The following is a 14989-nucleotide window of genomic DNA, read 5'->3' as shown; positions in this document are numbered from 1 at the left end:
TTTTTCGGAGCCCTCAAGCCATCAGGACTTCAAGCATGAAAGTATGCATCTACAGTGTGTGTGTGTGTGCATGTGTGCACTCAGATACACGCTCATAATGTATACATGTAGCCTCCCATGTGTCCTCCACCTGACAGAATCACTTCAGCCGAGGCTAGAAACAAAGATCCATGATCACAAGTCACATCCAGTACTGTTCAGTTTTATAGATTAACTGTCTCCACACAGCAATACGTCTAGTGAAGACTGACATCATTCATCTGTTAATGCTCGAACATCCAGTACATTTAATGAGGCTCTCAAAGTCAGTGATAACTTTGACCCCTTTAAAAGGAATATTAAAAGTTTTCTTCACATCACAGCACATACACTGCATGAGCAAAGCATTGTAAAGCCACTGCAAAATGTAAGAAATGCATGAAGGTCGGGGGACAAAAACAGGCAAATCAAGGCGAGTTTAGTTTTCCATGAGGCAAAGAGAGGCATTTGAACAACGTTTAAAGGAAAAGAATCTAAAGTCGATTTAAAATAGAACGAGATTTAGAAAAAGATCAAATAAAATAGATGTGATAGAAGTGCAGCGAGACGCCGCCAAATAAAGGAAATAAAAGGGCTGTAGAGAATTTAATCAGTCAAAACAAGACAGAAGAGCTTTAATGAAGGATGCTTGTATATCCACAGCATGAAAGGAAAAATAATAAGTGTTGTGCCTTGTTGAAACTCCTCGCAAAGACCTCCTCTAGACTTAAAGGAGCTGTTATACATTTTGAGAAATATGATTATTTATATAGTCTGAAGAGAGGATCAGTGACTTTCTCATATCTTTCTGTTACATGTGAAGCTACATCTTAGATTAGCTTGGACTTTTCCTCTAGCTCCATCATTTGGTCAAAATTTTTATTTTTCCAGTACTTTAGTTCATGAACAAACCTGTGACACTAAAGACATTCCCATCATACTCATCTGTAGCTTTGTTAAGTGCTGACGTTAGATTGCTAACATGCTAAACTAAGATGTGCCTAATAACAGCCTCACAGACAAAGTTGCCAACTCTTTTACAAAGAAACTAGCTAGAACCAGCTCCCAAAGTTGCTTAATTAATCACATCATTGTGCATTCATTTGCATTAAGTTTGGTGGTTTTGCTGCGTGGGAGAGATAAGCTATGTAAAAGTTTGATAGAGAAATCTTTAGCCAAATAATCACAAACTCACTGCAGGAGTGAGAGAGAAGCTCACTTGTTCTTCGAAAGGTTCCAAGGAAACAGAGTGAGAACATCAACATAACCGTAGAAACTCAGTACAACTGAACTCCCACTCTTAGAGTGATCGGTGTCCTCCTGTCTGCCGCAGAGCTGTGGACTGCTCCTCTGTACATGCATGGAAATTAAATGCAAATCATATATTTGAATATTTTTCTTGCCCTACCTTACTTGTTGCATGACAGAGTTGTTGTCGCTAGTTACTTTTTTAAGCCACTAGAAGAGTCACAAAACTGAACAAGAAAGTTTTACCTTTGGACAGAGCCAGGCTAGCCAAGACAGTGCTTCCAGTCTTTGTGCTAAGCTAAGCTAACAGTCCCCTGGCTGTAGATTCATATCTAAAGGTCTAATGTGTAAGATATAAGGGGGTTTATCGGTAGAATATGGCAGAAATGGAATAGGGAGGCGATGAGTATTCAGTTGGTTTGAATCTACAAACCAGCCACCAGATGCCACTAAATCCTGCACACTGATCCTTTAAAGGACCAGTGCGTAGGGTTTGGCAGTGAGCTTGCAGATTGCAGACACCTTGCCTAAGTCTGCCGTTCCTAGCATGTAGGAGAACCTACGGTCACCACGAAACTCACAAAAACTATGATACGGCATATTTATTTTCAGTGTTTGGTTTTTCGGTTCAGGGTTGTTGTAGAAACATGGCGGCCTCCACAGAAGAGGACCCTCACACTCTGTAGATATAAACGTCTCATTCTAAGGTAATGCAGACACAGTGATTCATATTTTCAGGTGATTATCCACTAATGAAAACATACTTACAAATATTATATTCCATAAATCTCACACACTGGACCTTTAAGAGACACGAAAGTCTCTCAGCAAGAAAGCAGATAAGACCTTTAACATTTTATTCACTCATTCTTTTTCATATTCACAACTTATTTCAAATATTCTACATATTTATGACACAGGACAGATGTCTGTGCTCTTTTTACTGACATTTTGCATGTCAGGCCTTTGCTTTAGCCTATATATAATCTAAACACTACTGTTACATGACTCGTGCATTGTTCTGCACATTATGTGCAGCTGAGCAGGCACCTGCTCGTAGAGGACACGCATGGCCCCGACAGATGAGGTAGCCCCGGGCCAAGGCCACTGGTGGGACTCACTTGAGAAAGTGGGTTGCATTAGCCTATGTGTTTACTGTACTCGAGCTATGAGTACTGCAGTGTGTGTGTGTGTGTGTGTGTGTGTGTGTGTGTGTGTGTGTGTGTGTGTGTGTGGAGGGGGGTCACTACAGATGTCCTTGCCTTGAGCTTTCTCTACATGAAAATCAGCGGCGCTCTGGAAGAATCGCTGGCACAGAGTGACGTCACGTTATACAACAGGAATGAGTCCTGGAGTCACATATGGAGGGTTAAACCTTACTGGAGAGACGAAGCAGCACAGAGGCACCGCTGAAGGGCAAAGTTGCTGTAAAACAGACGGGATACTGGTTATATTCAAATAGGGGACACCGGGAGCAATTGTAACATATTTTACATTTTCATTCAAAACCCACGGACGACTTGAAGAACACTTGTGATATAAGAAACATATTTATACGCAATAACTAATAATACAATTGATCTATATTAACGAATAAGAACAAGAGTATAACATTAAATTTAATGCGGGAAGTCAGAGTTTTTTGATTAATAGTTTTCACATGACATGGCGTCGGTAATGGAACGCCCCCCTTGGAGGGCAAAACAATGCTGTCTTCCGCTGCCCGCCAGCTCACGAACTGAACGGTCTGTGTTGTTTCGGATCGTTGTTGTGCGATCGGATGCACTAACTCACGAGGAGACAAGCCTGGGCTGTGTTTCTGCAGAATCCTGTCCGACAAAGAAAACCCAGAAAAGGGGAGACTCTCATGAGATATTATGTTAACCAAACAAAATGATACTGCCTTGTTTCTACTGCCCCCTAACACTGACCACAGTGACCCTTAAACTAGTGAAAACCTTTGGGTTGATGTTAGATATCTAACGTTAGTTAATTAGTACTCACCTTTGCTTTGACAATGAAGAATTTCTTATCCTTCGCCTCCCAAACAGCAGCATTATTGACCCATCCAGATCAAAGTCTGTACTTTTGTACGCTTTCATCCAGATCGGCAGTGTGAGGTGAGGGATTCTCCACAAGACAGATGTAAACGTCACCTAAGTGGCGCTCTGGCAGCGACTTTAGTGACTGAAATGCAGCGGCGAGTGCTGTATATGGATCACAAGTGGCCAAAACCTGTAGTTTGTTTTCATACCTTTGTTTTTCTTTAGTTGAGAGGAAATCCAAATATATTTGTGGCTTGAAGCAGAGCGGTCACGTGACTGAAAACTATGAATTGAGTTACAGATAATTTTACATTTACTTTTAGTGACATGTCTTCATTTTCTAACGGGAAAAGTACATCAACAAAGACAAACACGGTACTTAAATTGGGGCCCTTGGCTCAGAGGTGGTTGTAATACTGTGGTACAAAAACCCTCGATCTTGCATCTATGATAAAATCTCGTTTGCTTGCTGGTTATTTCTATTAGCGTAATTTGTTCATGTTAATAATATAATAGTTACTGATTAATTTTTAACCCGGTGATAAAATTGTTTAAATTTGAAGTCATCTAAACTTCAGGGAGCAGAAGAAAAACACAGTACATCCAAAACGTAACTTTCATATCTCAAAATCTGTTTATTGTTGAAAACTTTTGTAGAGGCAGAAAAAATCCTACTGAGCATGTGCAGAGAAAACTCCAGTCTGCTTCTGATTATTATTGTTCTTGTTATTATTATAGTATTATGATATTGTAATATTCAATAATATTTAAATATCAGGATGCATTTCATGAATTTAGCTGCTATTTTATTAAATTCTTTGATTAGCTGATGATGATGATTGTAGAAATGTGGTCAAAATATACTGGAGCATGTATGTTAGTTGGTTTTAGAAACACAAAGTGCATCAGAGAAAAGGTGAGAGGGAGAGAGAGAGAGAGAGAAGAGGCGGAACAAACTCACTGAGGGAGCGAGAGGATGAGGTGGTGATCTGAGCGAGAAGCACAGGATCTTGCTGCCCTCTAGTGCCAAACGCTCCAGATCCCTCTGTGACAGCAGCACACAGCCGAGCCGACGATGAATTATTCATAAATGACGGGATGATAAAGCAGTATTTCACAGATCTTAGATAGGAGATGTAATTGATATCGTGTGGCTGTTATCAAACACATGCTTGTCTCTAAAAAATAAGCGTAATCTTGTGGACGAGCCTCTGTTTCTGATAGTTTAAAGTGATAATCCGTAACACTTTATGGACAAATAGACAACCCTGTGTGGATTTTCAACTTCTCGTCCTTTACCTTCACACCTTTTCTTCTTTTCACCGAAGTTAATAAAAAGTAAAGACGTACTGAATCATGGATTTGTGAGGTAATTTAAATGTGTTGTTTTTTTTTAAAAAAGTTAGTTGTCTGGCAATTTTGTCACTGGACGAATTCATTTCTTAAAGACTGGACAAAAACATGAACTTTTTAATGGTTGTCAACTTAAAAACTTGTATTCACGATTATGGTTAATGAAGTACATAAAACTTTTAAAGAAAGTGGAAAAACTAGTCAAACAACTTAATTTTTTTCTTTATTTATTTGGGCCTTTGTTTTTCTCTTTTTCGTATACTCACAAATATTCACATATTTGTGTCTTTGTTCTGGTCTTTTCCCTTTCTTGGCTTTTCTATGCATAGTTATAGTTTTTATTTTATTAATTTCACTTTTAACTATCTTTTAAAAGTTCCTGCTTGTCGACCTCCTGCTCCCAGAATGATAATTAAGCATTATAATTAAAGTACACCAACTTAAAAAAAAAATTTAAGTACATGACACTCGAAATCATTTTAAATAATATCAAAATTTAAAATAATTAATTTAAAAGTAAAGAGTGTTTATGTGACCAGTTATTAAGTGAATGGTGACTGAAGATACCTTTGATCATAGAGCAAAAGCTAATTTCACTAACTTGGTTTACTTTGTTGGTTGAACTTAATCTCATTCGAAGTCGTCATAATTCAAAAAGATTGAACTGTTAATTTTTGTGTTGTGTTTTTAGAGCGCAGAGTGCCGCTAATATGAACTCTGAGCAGCCTGAGTGGCCCTCCAGGCCCTTTTAAAGCACCTGTTGTGGGTTACATGTATGATTTCAGGTTAGCTCACCACCTCCTCTCCTCAGTTTATTAATGTCAACAGTTCGAGCCGCTCTCGCTCTCGCTCTCGCTCTCGCTCTCGCTCTCGCTCTCTCCCACAGATTAACCCGGCAGTGCCAGTCACATCCAGCACAGGGGCGGTTCAGGTTTAATGTTTAAGCTTTTACTCCCCCCTCACTTCTCCACACACATTGGCCAACCGCCCTGCGTGTGTGGAACTGAGTATCTACCACCGGGAGTGAGTCACCTGAGAGACTGAAGAGGGTGAGCTGAGTGGGCCCCGCTGGACGTGGCGGCCATTTTACAGTAGGTACCAGTTCCTGTTTGAAGCAGCCACTCCGAGCGGAGGGACACGCTGGGGTCAAACCGGTAAGAAGATATGTCGGTTTTGGGATTTTCTTATATTGTCTTGGAGCCAGATCTGCTGCGTGTTATTAACGTGTTCCCACTTGGACGAGCTGTGACAGTTTCATGACTGTTGCTGTGTATTAAGAGCTGGCGCAGCAGCTCGCTGTGAGTCACAGCTCAGCTTAAAGTCCTCTGTTATTAGTCGAGCCCGAGCTGCACTGCGCTCATGTTGTGGTTCCTTTCTGAGTCGCTCTGCTGCAGCACGCAGTCTGGAATAGCTCTGATCCTGTGTATTTAAAGGCCTTGTTTAGTTCCACGTGCCACATGTTACAAACTGTCCACCTCTTTTATTTCTGTTCAGTTTGAAAATCTATGAGCAGAATCTCTAAACTTGCCTGAGCTCCAAAATCCATAACAACAAAAAGGAAAGGACTTTTTATGTTTATTTTGATAGATTATACAACTCAATCAAGTTTTTTATTTTAAAGCTCTAATATATAACAGCACTTCTGCATTAAAATGTCTAAAAACACTAGAACTATGTTACATATTGTGTAGAGTTGTGTACTTACATGATCCCAAATGTTTCCAGTGATGGTCAAACCCAAAGAAATCTGTAATTTCTTCAAGGCAACGGTGCATTTTCTACTGGCCGCCACAGGGCTCAGAAGCCAATTTGATATAGTGGCCAAACTGTGTAATGACGACCTTACGTGATGCTCTACGGCACATCCGGGCGCTTTTTTTTTTGAGCGTCACAACCACCATGAAGTGACTTGTTTCACAAGTCAAATTTGATCCATTTTGGTCCGATAACATTTGGATGGTTTTGTAGAGCCACACGATTAAATCACCTGCAGATAACATCCCATAATGCCATTCATGATGTGTAACAGAGCACAGCTTAATTGGTTTTCTTAACTTGTTCTCTTATTTCTTATTCTTAACTCATACTGTATCATTCCTGTGTTATTTGTACCTACCTACCTTTAGTATTCTTATTTGTATAAAATTCTGATATTTAACTCCTCAGCCCTTTAAGTCAGTCTCTCTAAAGTTACTATCTTCTTGCCCCACTGTGCTGCATCACCAAGTCAAACTCTTTAACATTCATTTCAATTTGAAACAAATCAATGAAAAACTCAGAATTCTTGTTAAACTCATCGCATGCGAGCTGCTGAAGTTCAGGTGTGTTAATTATACATTTTAAAGCATATAATTATGCTTGCATGCCTATGATACATAATAATTTATCTGTTTTTTTCCCCCACAGATTCTCCCTCTCCGTGCCTCATAAGGATTGTATGATTACTTCTTTCTCAATGAATCACAAAGATCAGTCAGCAGCATGAAGAGCTGGAGCAGGAAACTCAAGAGACCAGAGCCTGACAGCGCGGCTGGTTCCTCCACCGGTGAGAGGAACTCCATTAGAGAACCACCAGTGCCTGTGTGGGTTACTCACACGCCCACGCCGGATAATATCTCACATGATGGTGATACAAACTCCACAACCAGCACTCCACCGTACACAGAGAAGGGGAACGATGACAAAAAAGGGAGCATGAAGGACAGGCTGAAATCCCTCCTGCCTCAGTCATGGGGGGGCATCATCCACAGATGGACGGGGGAAAGTGACAGTTGTAATGGCTCTGAAAGTTGCACCGGCGGCATCAAGATCCTCCCTAATGGGACCAGGGTGAGTCCTCCTGTCAGTCCCCTGACGGAGCGCAGGAACTGGAGTGAGTCGCTGGGCGGCTCCAGCCAAAACTCCCACAAGCCTTTGCTAAGGGAGAGTCCCACCGATGATCTGTTCAATCAGGCACCACGAGAGGAGTCTCTCCTGACCAGTATCCACCCCGCGGAGTACTACGCTGAGAAGCTGGAGGTCTACAACCAGAAGTACTCTTATCTGAAGTCCTGGCCAGGGTTGCTCAGACTTCTTGCCGGACTCCAGCTCCTGTTTGGGGGCATGGTCCTTGCCTGCATCATCGCCTACATCCAGAAAGACAGTGAGTGGTCCAACAGTTACGGACTCTATAACGGTGCGTATAACAACGGACTGGGCCTGTCTGGATACAGCTACAGAGGTCCCATGACTCCCTTTATACTGGCAGTGGCTGGCGTCTCCTGGATTATAACCCTCACGCTCCTGGTGATGGGAATGACGATGTATTATCGCACCATCCTCCTCGACTCCCCGTGGTGGCCTCTGACGGAGGCCTTCATCAACGTGGCGATGTTCCTGCTCTACATGGCGGCGGGGATCGTCTACCTGAACGACTTGAACCGCGGGGGGCTGTGCTACACGACGATAGGCGTCAACCCCATCATGGCCAATCTGTGTCGGGTTGACGGCGGCCAGATGGCGGGAACCGCCTTCATCTTCATCAACATGGTGATGTACCTGGGAAGCTTCCTGGTGTGTCTGAAGATGTGGAGGCATGAGGCTGCGCGCAGGGAGAGGGAGTACTTCAAGAACCAGGTACAGCTCATTAATCTTATGGAAATTTTAGATGAAAGAGGAGCTCATCGCCTCTAAATTTAAAGTGGGAGGGAAATCACTGTCATAAAAAGTATGAGTGTCTTATTCAGGTGTTGCATCCAAGCTGGATATGGGAAGAGCTCCTCTGGGATTCATTATACAAGTATGGTTACAGTCACTATATAAACCTACCTACCTACAGAAGATGCAAAGTTATGCTTTGAAGGGATGTTATGGACTTAGTAAGGAGAAGCAGGGACGGAGCACCAGCACAGAAGGTAAGCAATGAACTGCTGTGGACAGGGTCAGCAACAAAAGAGTTTTTTGCCACTTAAAAAGGAATAAAAACTGTACATTATATTTAGAATATCACTGCTTTACTTTGCCGTCAGATGGGCTTTTCTGATGGGAAACCGTGGTTCACCAAACCAACCAAACTCCATAGACGAAATTAGCAATTTTATCTCGCAGAACACAGGAGTTGCTGGTCTACCACTGCCTCGATCTGGAAGTTTATTGGTGTCTTTGTGCGACTTCAGTGAATTTGAACTGTCCTTTTAAAACACCAAAGTCACACAGTGACACAAAAACAAACTAACCAATCAAGACAGTTATAGACCAGCAACTCCTTTGTCCTGAGAAGTAAAATGACCAATTTGTCTGTGGAGTTTGGTTGGTTTGGAGAGAGTGATCTCTGACTTATATTATGGTGGTTTCCTATCAGAAAAGACTATCTGATGGCAAAGTAAAGCTGTGAAAATATCCTAAATATGCTGTAGACTTAAACTGATGTTATGTGAACCTTTTACAAGTGGCTAAAATACCTTTTGTTACTGACCCATCCACGGCAGTTAATTACTATCGATACGTGCCTCATACAACTCAACACATCAAACAATTCAAACTATCTTTTCACAGGGTTCAGTCACAGGTTTTGTTCTCAGCTTCCAAAAATATTCAGCCCATGTTGCTTTAATCCCCTCTCCCTCCTTTAACTGTCTGTGCTGCCCTGTCACTCACTCCCTCCTGAGATGTGAGACGAGAGGCTGTCTCGATGACGTTTGGGCTTCACTTCCTCTGTTTTCGCTTTATTTTAAGTATATGTGGCATCTCAAACACCGCATTTATTGGTGGCAACGGTAAGGGATACTGCTGATTGGGATTGAGCTGACAAAAGCTCCAAAACAACAGTGGCAGCTCAAATCCAATGAAATTTAAAGTCAGTCAAGACGATCTGCAGTGAGCATGCCATTTGTCAGTATTGATATGTCAGCTTTTCTCTGCTGGCTGAAGACAAGGCAGTCGTCCCAAAGCTATAAACTGTGTTTTTCTTACTTTTATTGGCCACATAGTCCTCTGTGTGTAAATGTTAAAGGTGAAGTAGACATTCCTGTTCTGCTACCACATGTGTGATACTTAATCAATGCATCAATGCATGTCAATAATAATTAACCTAATACAACCAAGCAGGCATAACATTATGAGGGACAAAGTTGCACCTGTAAATGCAGGCGACATTGCTGACTCCTGTTTCTGTGGTATCTACACTGAGACATTTACTTTGAATGGACACCACCAGATATACACATACACACTCTGAGCAAATATCTTACACTAACCGATGCTGGTATAGAAACATCAGGACCACTGTGCTGTAGCCGGTGCCACGCCATTGTTCCAATGGCCCTTTAATCTGAAGACCCGATAGACCGAAACATGTTGCATTGGGCCGAAAGCCCATTTTTCCAGCAGCCGGTTCTGAAAATGCACCAACTGAATTAACACTCTCATGATTTTATTCTGACACTGGAAATTTGTCTTCCTCAACAGTCAGGGCCGCGATTCCCAGTTCTGTTGTACCTTAGCGTTCTACGCAGGGTTTCTGAAGTATATCTTAGCAAAGGAACTTCTTTTCCCAGCAGTGTTCCCCAGACGGTTCCTTAGCAGCTGCCCTTAAACAAGAGCTGCTATGGGACATTGTAAATTGTAAACTGTCTTTCGCATCGATTGATCACTTGTAAAGCCTCATAAATGACGTTTTAACATAACAAGTGTTGCTATAATCATTTTACCTCAATCTAATATTACAACAAAGGAAGCTGCGCCTACTAAAGATCATCAAACCTGCCAAAGATCATCTATGGAATCATCTATATAAATTGTATAGTATTATGGATAGGTTTTCATAGCTACTTTGTCTTAATATACTCAACTAACGATGCACGTAGTACGAAGGAGGCTCTGGGAAACACGGCCCAGATTGCTTTAAATGTTGTTTGGTGTCTGGCCAAACAGAAACCCCCCAGCAGACTCAACACTATGTACAGGGCAGCTGCAGGGAAAGCATGTAATTTCGGACCAATGGGCTTTTGGGGCAATGAGCATTTGTATGTCTATGTTATTTGCCCACTGGCAGGTGAACAGCCGGGTTAGTGGCTCAGCGGTGGTCTGAGCTAAATGCTAACCTCAGTACGCTATCATGCAATAACAATGATAACATGAAATGTTTAGCAGATAATGTTTACCATCTTACTTTAGCATGTTAGCTTGTTGTTGAAATATTTTAGTCTGGATCAACTGACCAAACGACACAGAGCTGCTAGCATGGCTAAAAACAAATAGCTAACTTGGACTGTATGGCATGTGGCTGTTGGATTTCGGCCAATTTAATTAGCACAATATGCCCATTAAGCTAACCGAAAGCTACACATCCGGGACGATATTTAAAAGCATTAGACTCAACAGAAATATATTTTATTGTTGCATCAGCTTCTGGCAAGAGGCGTTTTCTACCAGGGTAACAAAAGTTGCACAAACACAACATAAATCAACACAGATGTCTAAACTATACAAACACTGCATGTCTGGATGTGTATGCTCAGTACAGTGAACTGAAATGATCACATTAAAAACAGACGTGGTATTGTTGTTATGTTCCAAGCGCTCATGATTGTTCTCTTTAACAGCTGCTGAGGTTATTACTGTTTTCAAATCGAGTCGGTGTTATCAAGCATCACAGCCTCCACCTACGGGTGAGAAACAGCGTGGTCAGCTAATGTATTTGATGTCAAATAATAAAGAGCGAGAGGCCAGCAGAGTGAACATAATAATTCCTTCTCTTGGCTGAAGGAATGCAACTTCAGAGGCTTAACTTGTCGAAGCAGAATGAAGCAGTTTTCCCACAGCTTCTGCTTTTTTTAAAAAAAAAAATCCCTGACATGTACAGTAGCTTGACCTAAATTTTGCTCCAAAGCCCATTAAGCTTCTTGTAAGTTTGACACAGGCTTGCACACGTATTGGCGCACAGTTGTTAGACAATTTCATTTGTTGGTTCATATTTGCTGAAAAAAAACTTTTTCTTTTTTTTTATTTTAAGCCCCAGGAGGAGTTTCACCAGTCCATCCCACTAAGACCTCAAAAACCAAAGCGCATATCATTCAAGGACGAAATGGATAATCCTCGGAGTGAAAATCATACCAATCAATATGGAGTCACCCCTGAGGTCCACAAGAACCCAGTCAGTCTGAGCAGAACCACGGCGTCTGAATACACCCCGAAAATACACGTCGTCGCAGACTACATCATGTGAGTCAACATGAAACCATGCAGGGGTTATAAATCAGAGGTGCTCAAGTTTTTTATCAGCCAAGGACTCCTTACAAGATTAAAAATACAATACTTTTACTTGTGATGTGAAAAAGTAATACGAGACATGTATTAAAGGGATAGTTCACCCAAACATGAACTCATTATCTGCTCGCCTTCATGCTGATTGAAGGACGGGTTTATTTTGTTAGTCCTGGAGTTTCACAGGAAAACAGTGCTGCAGAATCTCCCAAAGAATGGAAGTGAATGGTGACCAGTTTTACAAATGTGAAAAAACAACTTGAATAATAAATTTCAATATTTGAAATTGAAAGTATTAAGTTATTAGACATTATTATTATTCACTTTCACTTCGATGAGTTTACTCACAAGTTTTTGAAAACTATTTTTTTTCCCCTTAAACTCAAAGATTCACGTTTCTTTCTCAAAACTTAAGAGTTTAAGTTGGTCTCATCTTGAAGTAAGTTGCCTTTTAATGTTTAAGTTTTCACAGTGTATAGATACAGAGATATGAATGTATGGAAAATATAAAATAGATATTGAAAAACATAAAAAAGAACATTTCATAGTAATGAGCCTAGTCTGAGACTTTAATATGATAGTTCTGTAAAACAGTTTATGGTAAGAATATAGTTTCTATAAATATGTAATGATTGCTAAAGGTTTAGTCATAAAAAATGCAGGCTATAATAAAAAAATATAAAAAAAATATTGATGAATAGTTTTTACATTGTGATAATTTAAATGAACGAATCTGAAAACTATTCACAGACCACCAGTGAGTTACTTGACTCCACAAACAAATAAAAAACAAACAAATAAAAGTAATCACCTCGCTAATCTTCCCTAAAAATCCTTCCTTATAGAAAATACCCAGAGATCAGCTGTGTGGAGGAAAGGGAAAAGTACAAAGCTGTGTTCAACGACCAGTATCAGGAATACAAAGACCTCCACAGAGACATCAGCACCACCCTCAGTAAGTTCAGAGAGCTGGACGCCACCATGGCACGACTCCTCAGAGACGGAAAAACACAAAAGGTGAGATAAATCTACAACAACCTTTTCTATCGACTGTAGGAACTATGTCTGCGACAGGCCTCCATGATTTAATTTGAGGAGAAAATATTGTCATCTGGCCTCCTTTCTGTTCAGACATATTTGATGTATCAGTTTCTACATGATGTAATGAGTGTTTTATGTCATATTTAATGCAAACTATGTGATTATCTATCCTGTAGGATCGTCAGAGGATTCAAAGCATTTTGAAGAAGTATCAGGAGAAAAAGAATGTAAGTTAAACAGCGACGTCCCTTCCTGTTTTCAGCCTGTTCCCTCTAAAACAACTGGAAAATAATTTGGCAGCTTTAACATTTAACCCAGATTTGTGTTAGAGTCGCTACTGCTGTGTAAACACCCAGGCGGTATTAGCTTTTCTTTAATAAAGCCGTCCACTGATGCAAATAATACAGCCTCCATCATGAGGCGCGGGTAACTCTGGAAAGTCTCATTTGACGCAGCTACATTACAGAATGAATCAGGCAAGACGACAGAGAAAGAGAAAAAAAAAGAGAGAGAGGTTGCAGACATTAATCTGTAGATCATTTCACACGTGTGTGTTTTTACAGGACCCCGCTTTCCTGGAGAAAAAGGAACGCTGCGACTATTTGAAAGCTAAATTAAGTCACATCAAAAACAGGATCCGCATTTTTGACCAGGAAACGATGGCAACTGGTCAGACATGAAGAAGACCAGACGGAAATATCTGCAGCAGCTGATGAGCAACAAAACAAATCCCCTCTTCTTTTTTTTTTTTTTATCATCGATTCTTCATCTGTCTTTTGTTTGTTGCATTAAATTAACTGTATTTTGAATGTAAAGCATGACAAGATAAATAGATATTGGATATTTTTGTAAAGGCATCAACACAAGGTGAGCCTGGACATGAAACCTGTTATAACACCTGACCTACAACATTATAAGGGCTAAACGATACACTCCTTTTTTGTAGCTTTCATTTCTTGTCATGTTGCAGTTTCCTTTTATTAAAATGTTGATTTAATGTTTCTATTTTAAATTAAAGTTCTATCTGTGATTTTTTTTACAAAAAATATCTGTGAAAGTTTGTATGATAAAGTTATTTTTACCTACATGAGTTGTATGCTGTGTCTTATTTTCACTGCCATTTTGTGTTTTTCCTGTTAAGCTTTGTGCTTATCGGTCTATAAACCGCCATGTTTCTACAGTAGTGCAGAACGGACAAACCAAGCACGGGTTCTAGATAGAACCTCTCACAGTTTTTCCATGAGTTTCACAGCTACTGTATCTTCTCCTAGACACTTGGAAGGGGAGGGTGAAGTCAGATGTATTCAGTTAGTTGCGGTCTCGAACCTCGCTGCTACCTTGTCATCCCAGCCCGTCTCTCTACACAACAAGTAATCAGCATCCGGCTCGAAACCAACCAGCTCACGTCGTTATTGACGACCAGCTAACCTTTGACATCCACGCGGCCTCGATTGCTCGGTCGTGTCGATTTTCCCTGTGCAACATCAGGACTACGCTGCGTCCCGCTCACTGCGCTCTGCCAGTGAACGACGCCTGATCCAACCACCACAACAGGACCTGAGGTCGGTAGCTAGACTCCTCCCTGTCAGTCTTAAAGGAAAGACTGAACTCTGTCATGAACACTTTTACACTTGATTCACTGCACAAGATATCCATTAAAAATAAAAATAAAAAATAAGCAATGTATCTAATGCATTAACACAGTTGACCTGCTCAGACCTGAACTTTGCTTCATGGCGCTCACTCATGTTGATCTCTCTTAACTAACTTCTTTAGCTTTTAGTTTTTGCTAAAAATATATTTCCTCTAACACAAAGTGGATAAATTGTGGGTGCAGAGTAAAATTTTGACTGTTCATCGAGGACTCTATCAACCTCAGTAAAGAGAGGATATAATGGGGTGACAGAAAACCCGTAAGGCTGCATTTTAATCACCGTCTGGGTTTGACTGTTGGAGACTGCGTCGGTTTTTAGACCACAGCTGGTGTCCAATGAGCCAGAAACAGGTTGTTAAGTGACACAATGCCTCCCACTCACAACTTT

At 40.8% G+C, this 14989-nt stretch overlaps 1 protein-coding gene across 2 annotated transcripts; it reads left to right on the top strand.

Annotated features, from left to right (window-relative positions):
* The first annotated feature begins 5672 nt into the window (after positions 1 to 5672).
* On the top strand, positions 5673 to 13979 carry LOC146317437 (MARVEL domain-containing protein 2-like). Of its 2 annotated transcripts, none has more exons than XM_084732710.1 (6): positions 5673 to 5818; positions 7096 to 8279; positions 11656 to 11864; positions 12752 to 12923; positions 13124 to 13174; positions 13511 to 13979. In XM_084732710.1, exons 2-6 carry the CDS (start codon positions 7146 to 7148, stop codon positions 13625 to 13627), a joined length of 1683 nt encoding a protein of 560 aa, XP_084588836.1. In that variant the 5' UTR covers positions 5673 to 5818; positions 7096 to 7145; the 3' UTR covers positions 13628 to 13979. The 2 variants fall into 2 exon arrangements, with proteins under 2 accessions (XP_084588836.1, XP_084588835.1); XM_084732709.1 differs by having other exon boundaries at positions 5674 to 5818; positions 7071 to 8279.
* The last annotated feature ends 1010 nt before the right edge of the window (positions 13980 to 14989 follow it).

Source organism: Lutjanus erythropterus, chromosome 12 (assembly GCF_056507025.1).
Source record: "Lutjanus erythropterus isolate fLutEry1 chromosome 12, fLutEry1.hap2, whole genome shotgun sequence".
Lineage (NCBI taxonomy): Eukaryota > Metazoa > Chordata > Actinopteri > Lutjaniformes > Lutjanidae > Lutjanus > Lutjanus erythropterus.
Note: the sequence above shows the minus strand (reverse complement) of the source record. Positions and strands in the feature narration are given on the sequence as shown.

What these genes read in the sequence shown, in the direction of transcription:
- LOC146317437 (XM_084732710.1), top strand. Translation starts at nt 7,146, where the DNA reads ATGAAGAGCTGGAGCAGGAAACTCAAGAGACCAGAGCCTGACAGCGCG. An exon ending in GGGAGTACTTCAAGAACCAG is followed by an intron (nt 8,280 to 11,655) that starts GTACAGCTCATT and finishes TTTTATTTTAAG; the next exon opens with CCCCAGGAGGAGTTTCACCA. An exon ending in GTCGTCGCAGACTACATCAT is followed by an intron (nt 11,865 to 12,751) that starts GTGAGTCAACAT and finishes CCTTCCTTATAG; the next exon opens with AAAATACCCAGAGATCAGCT.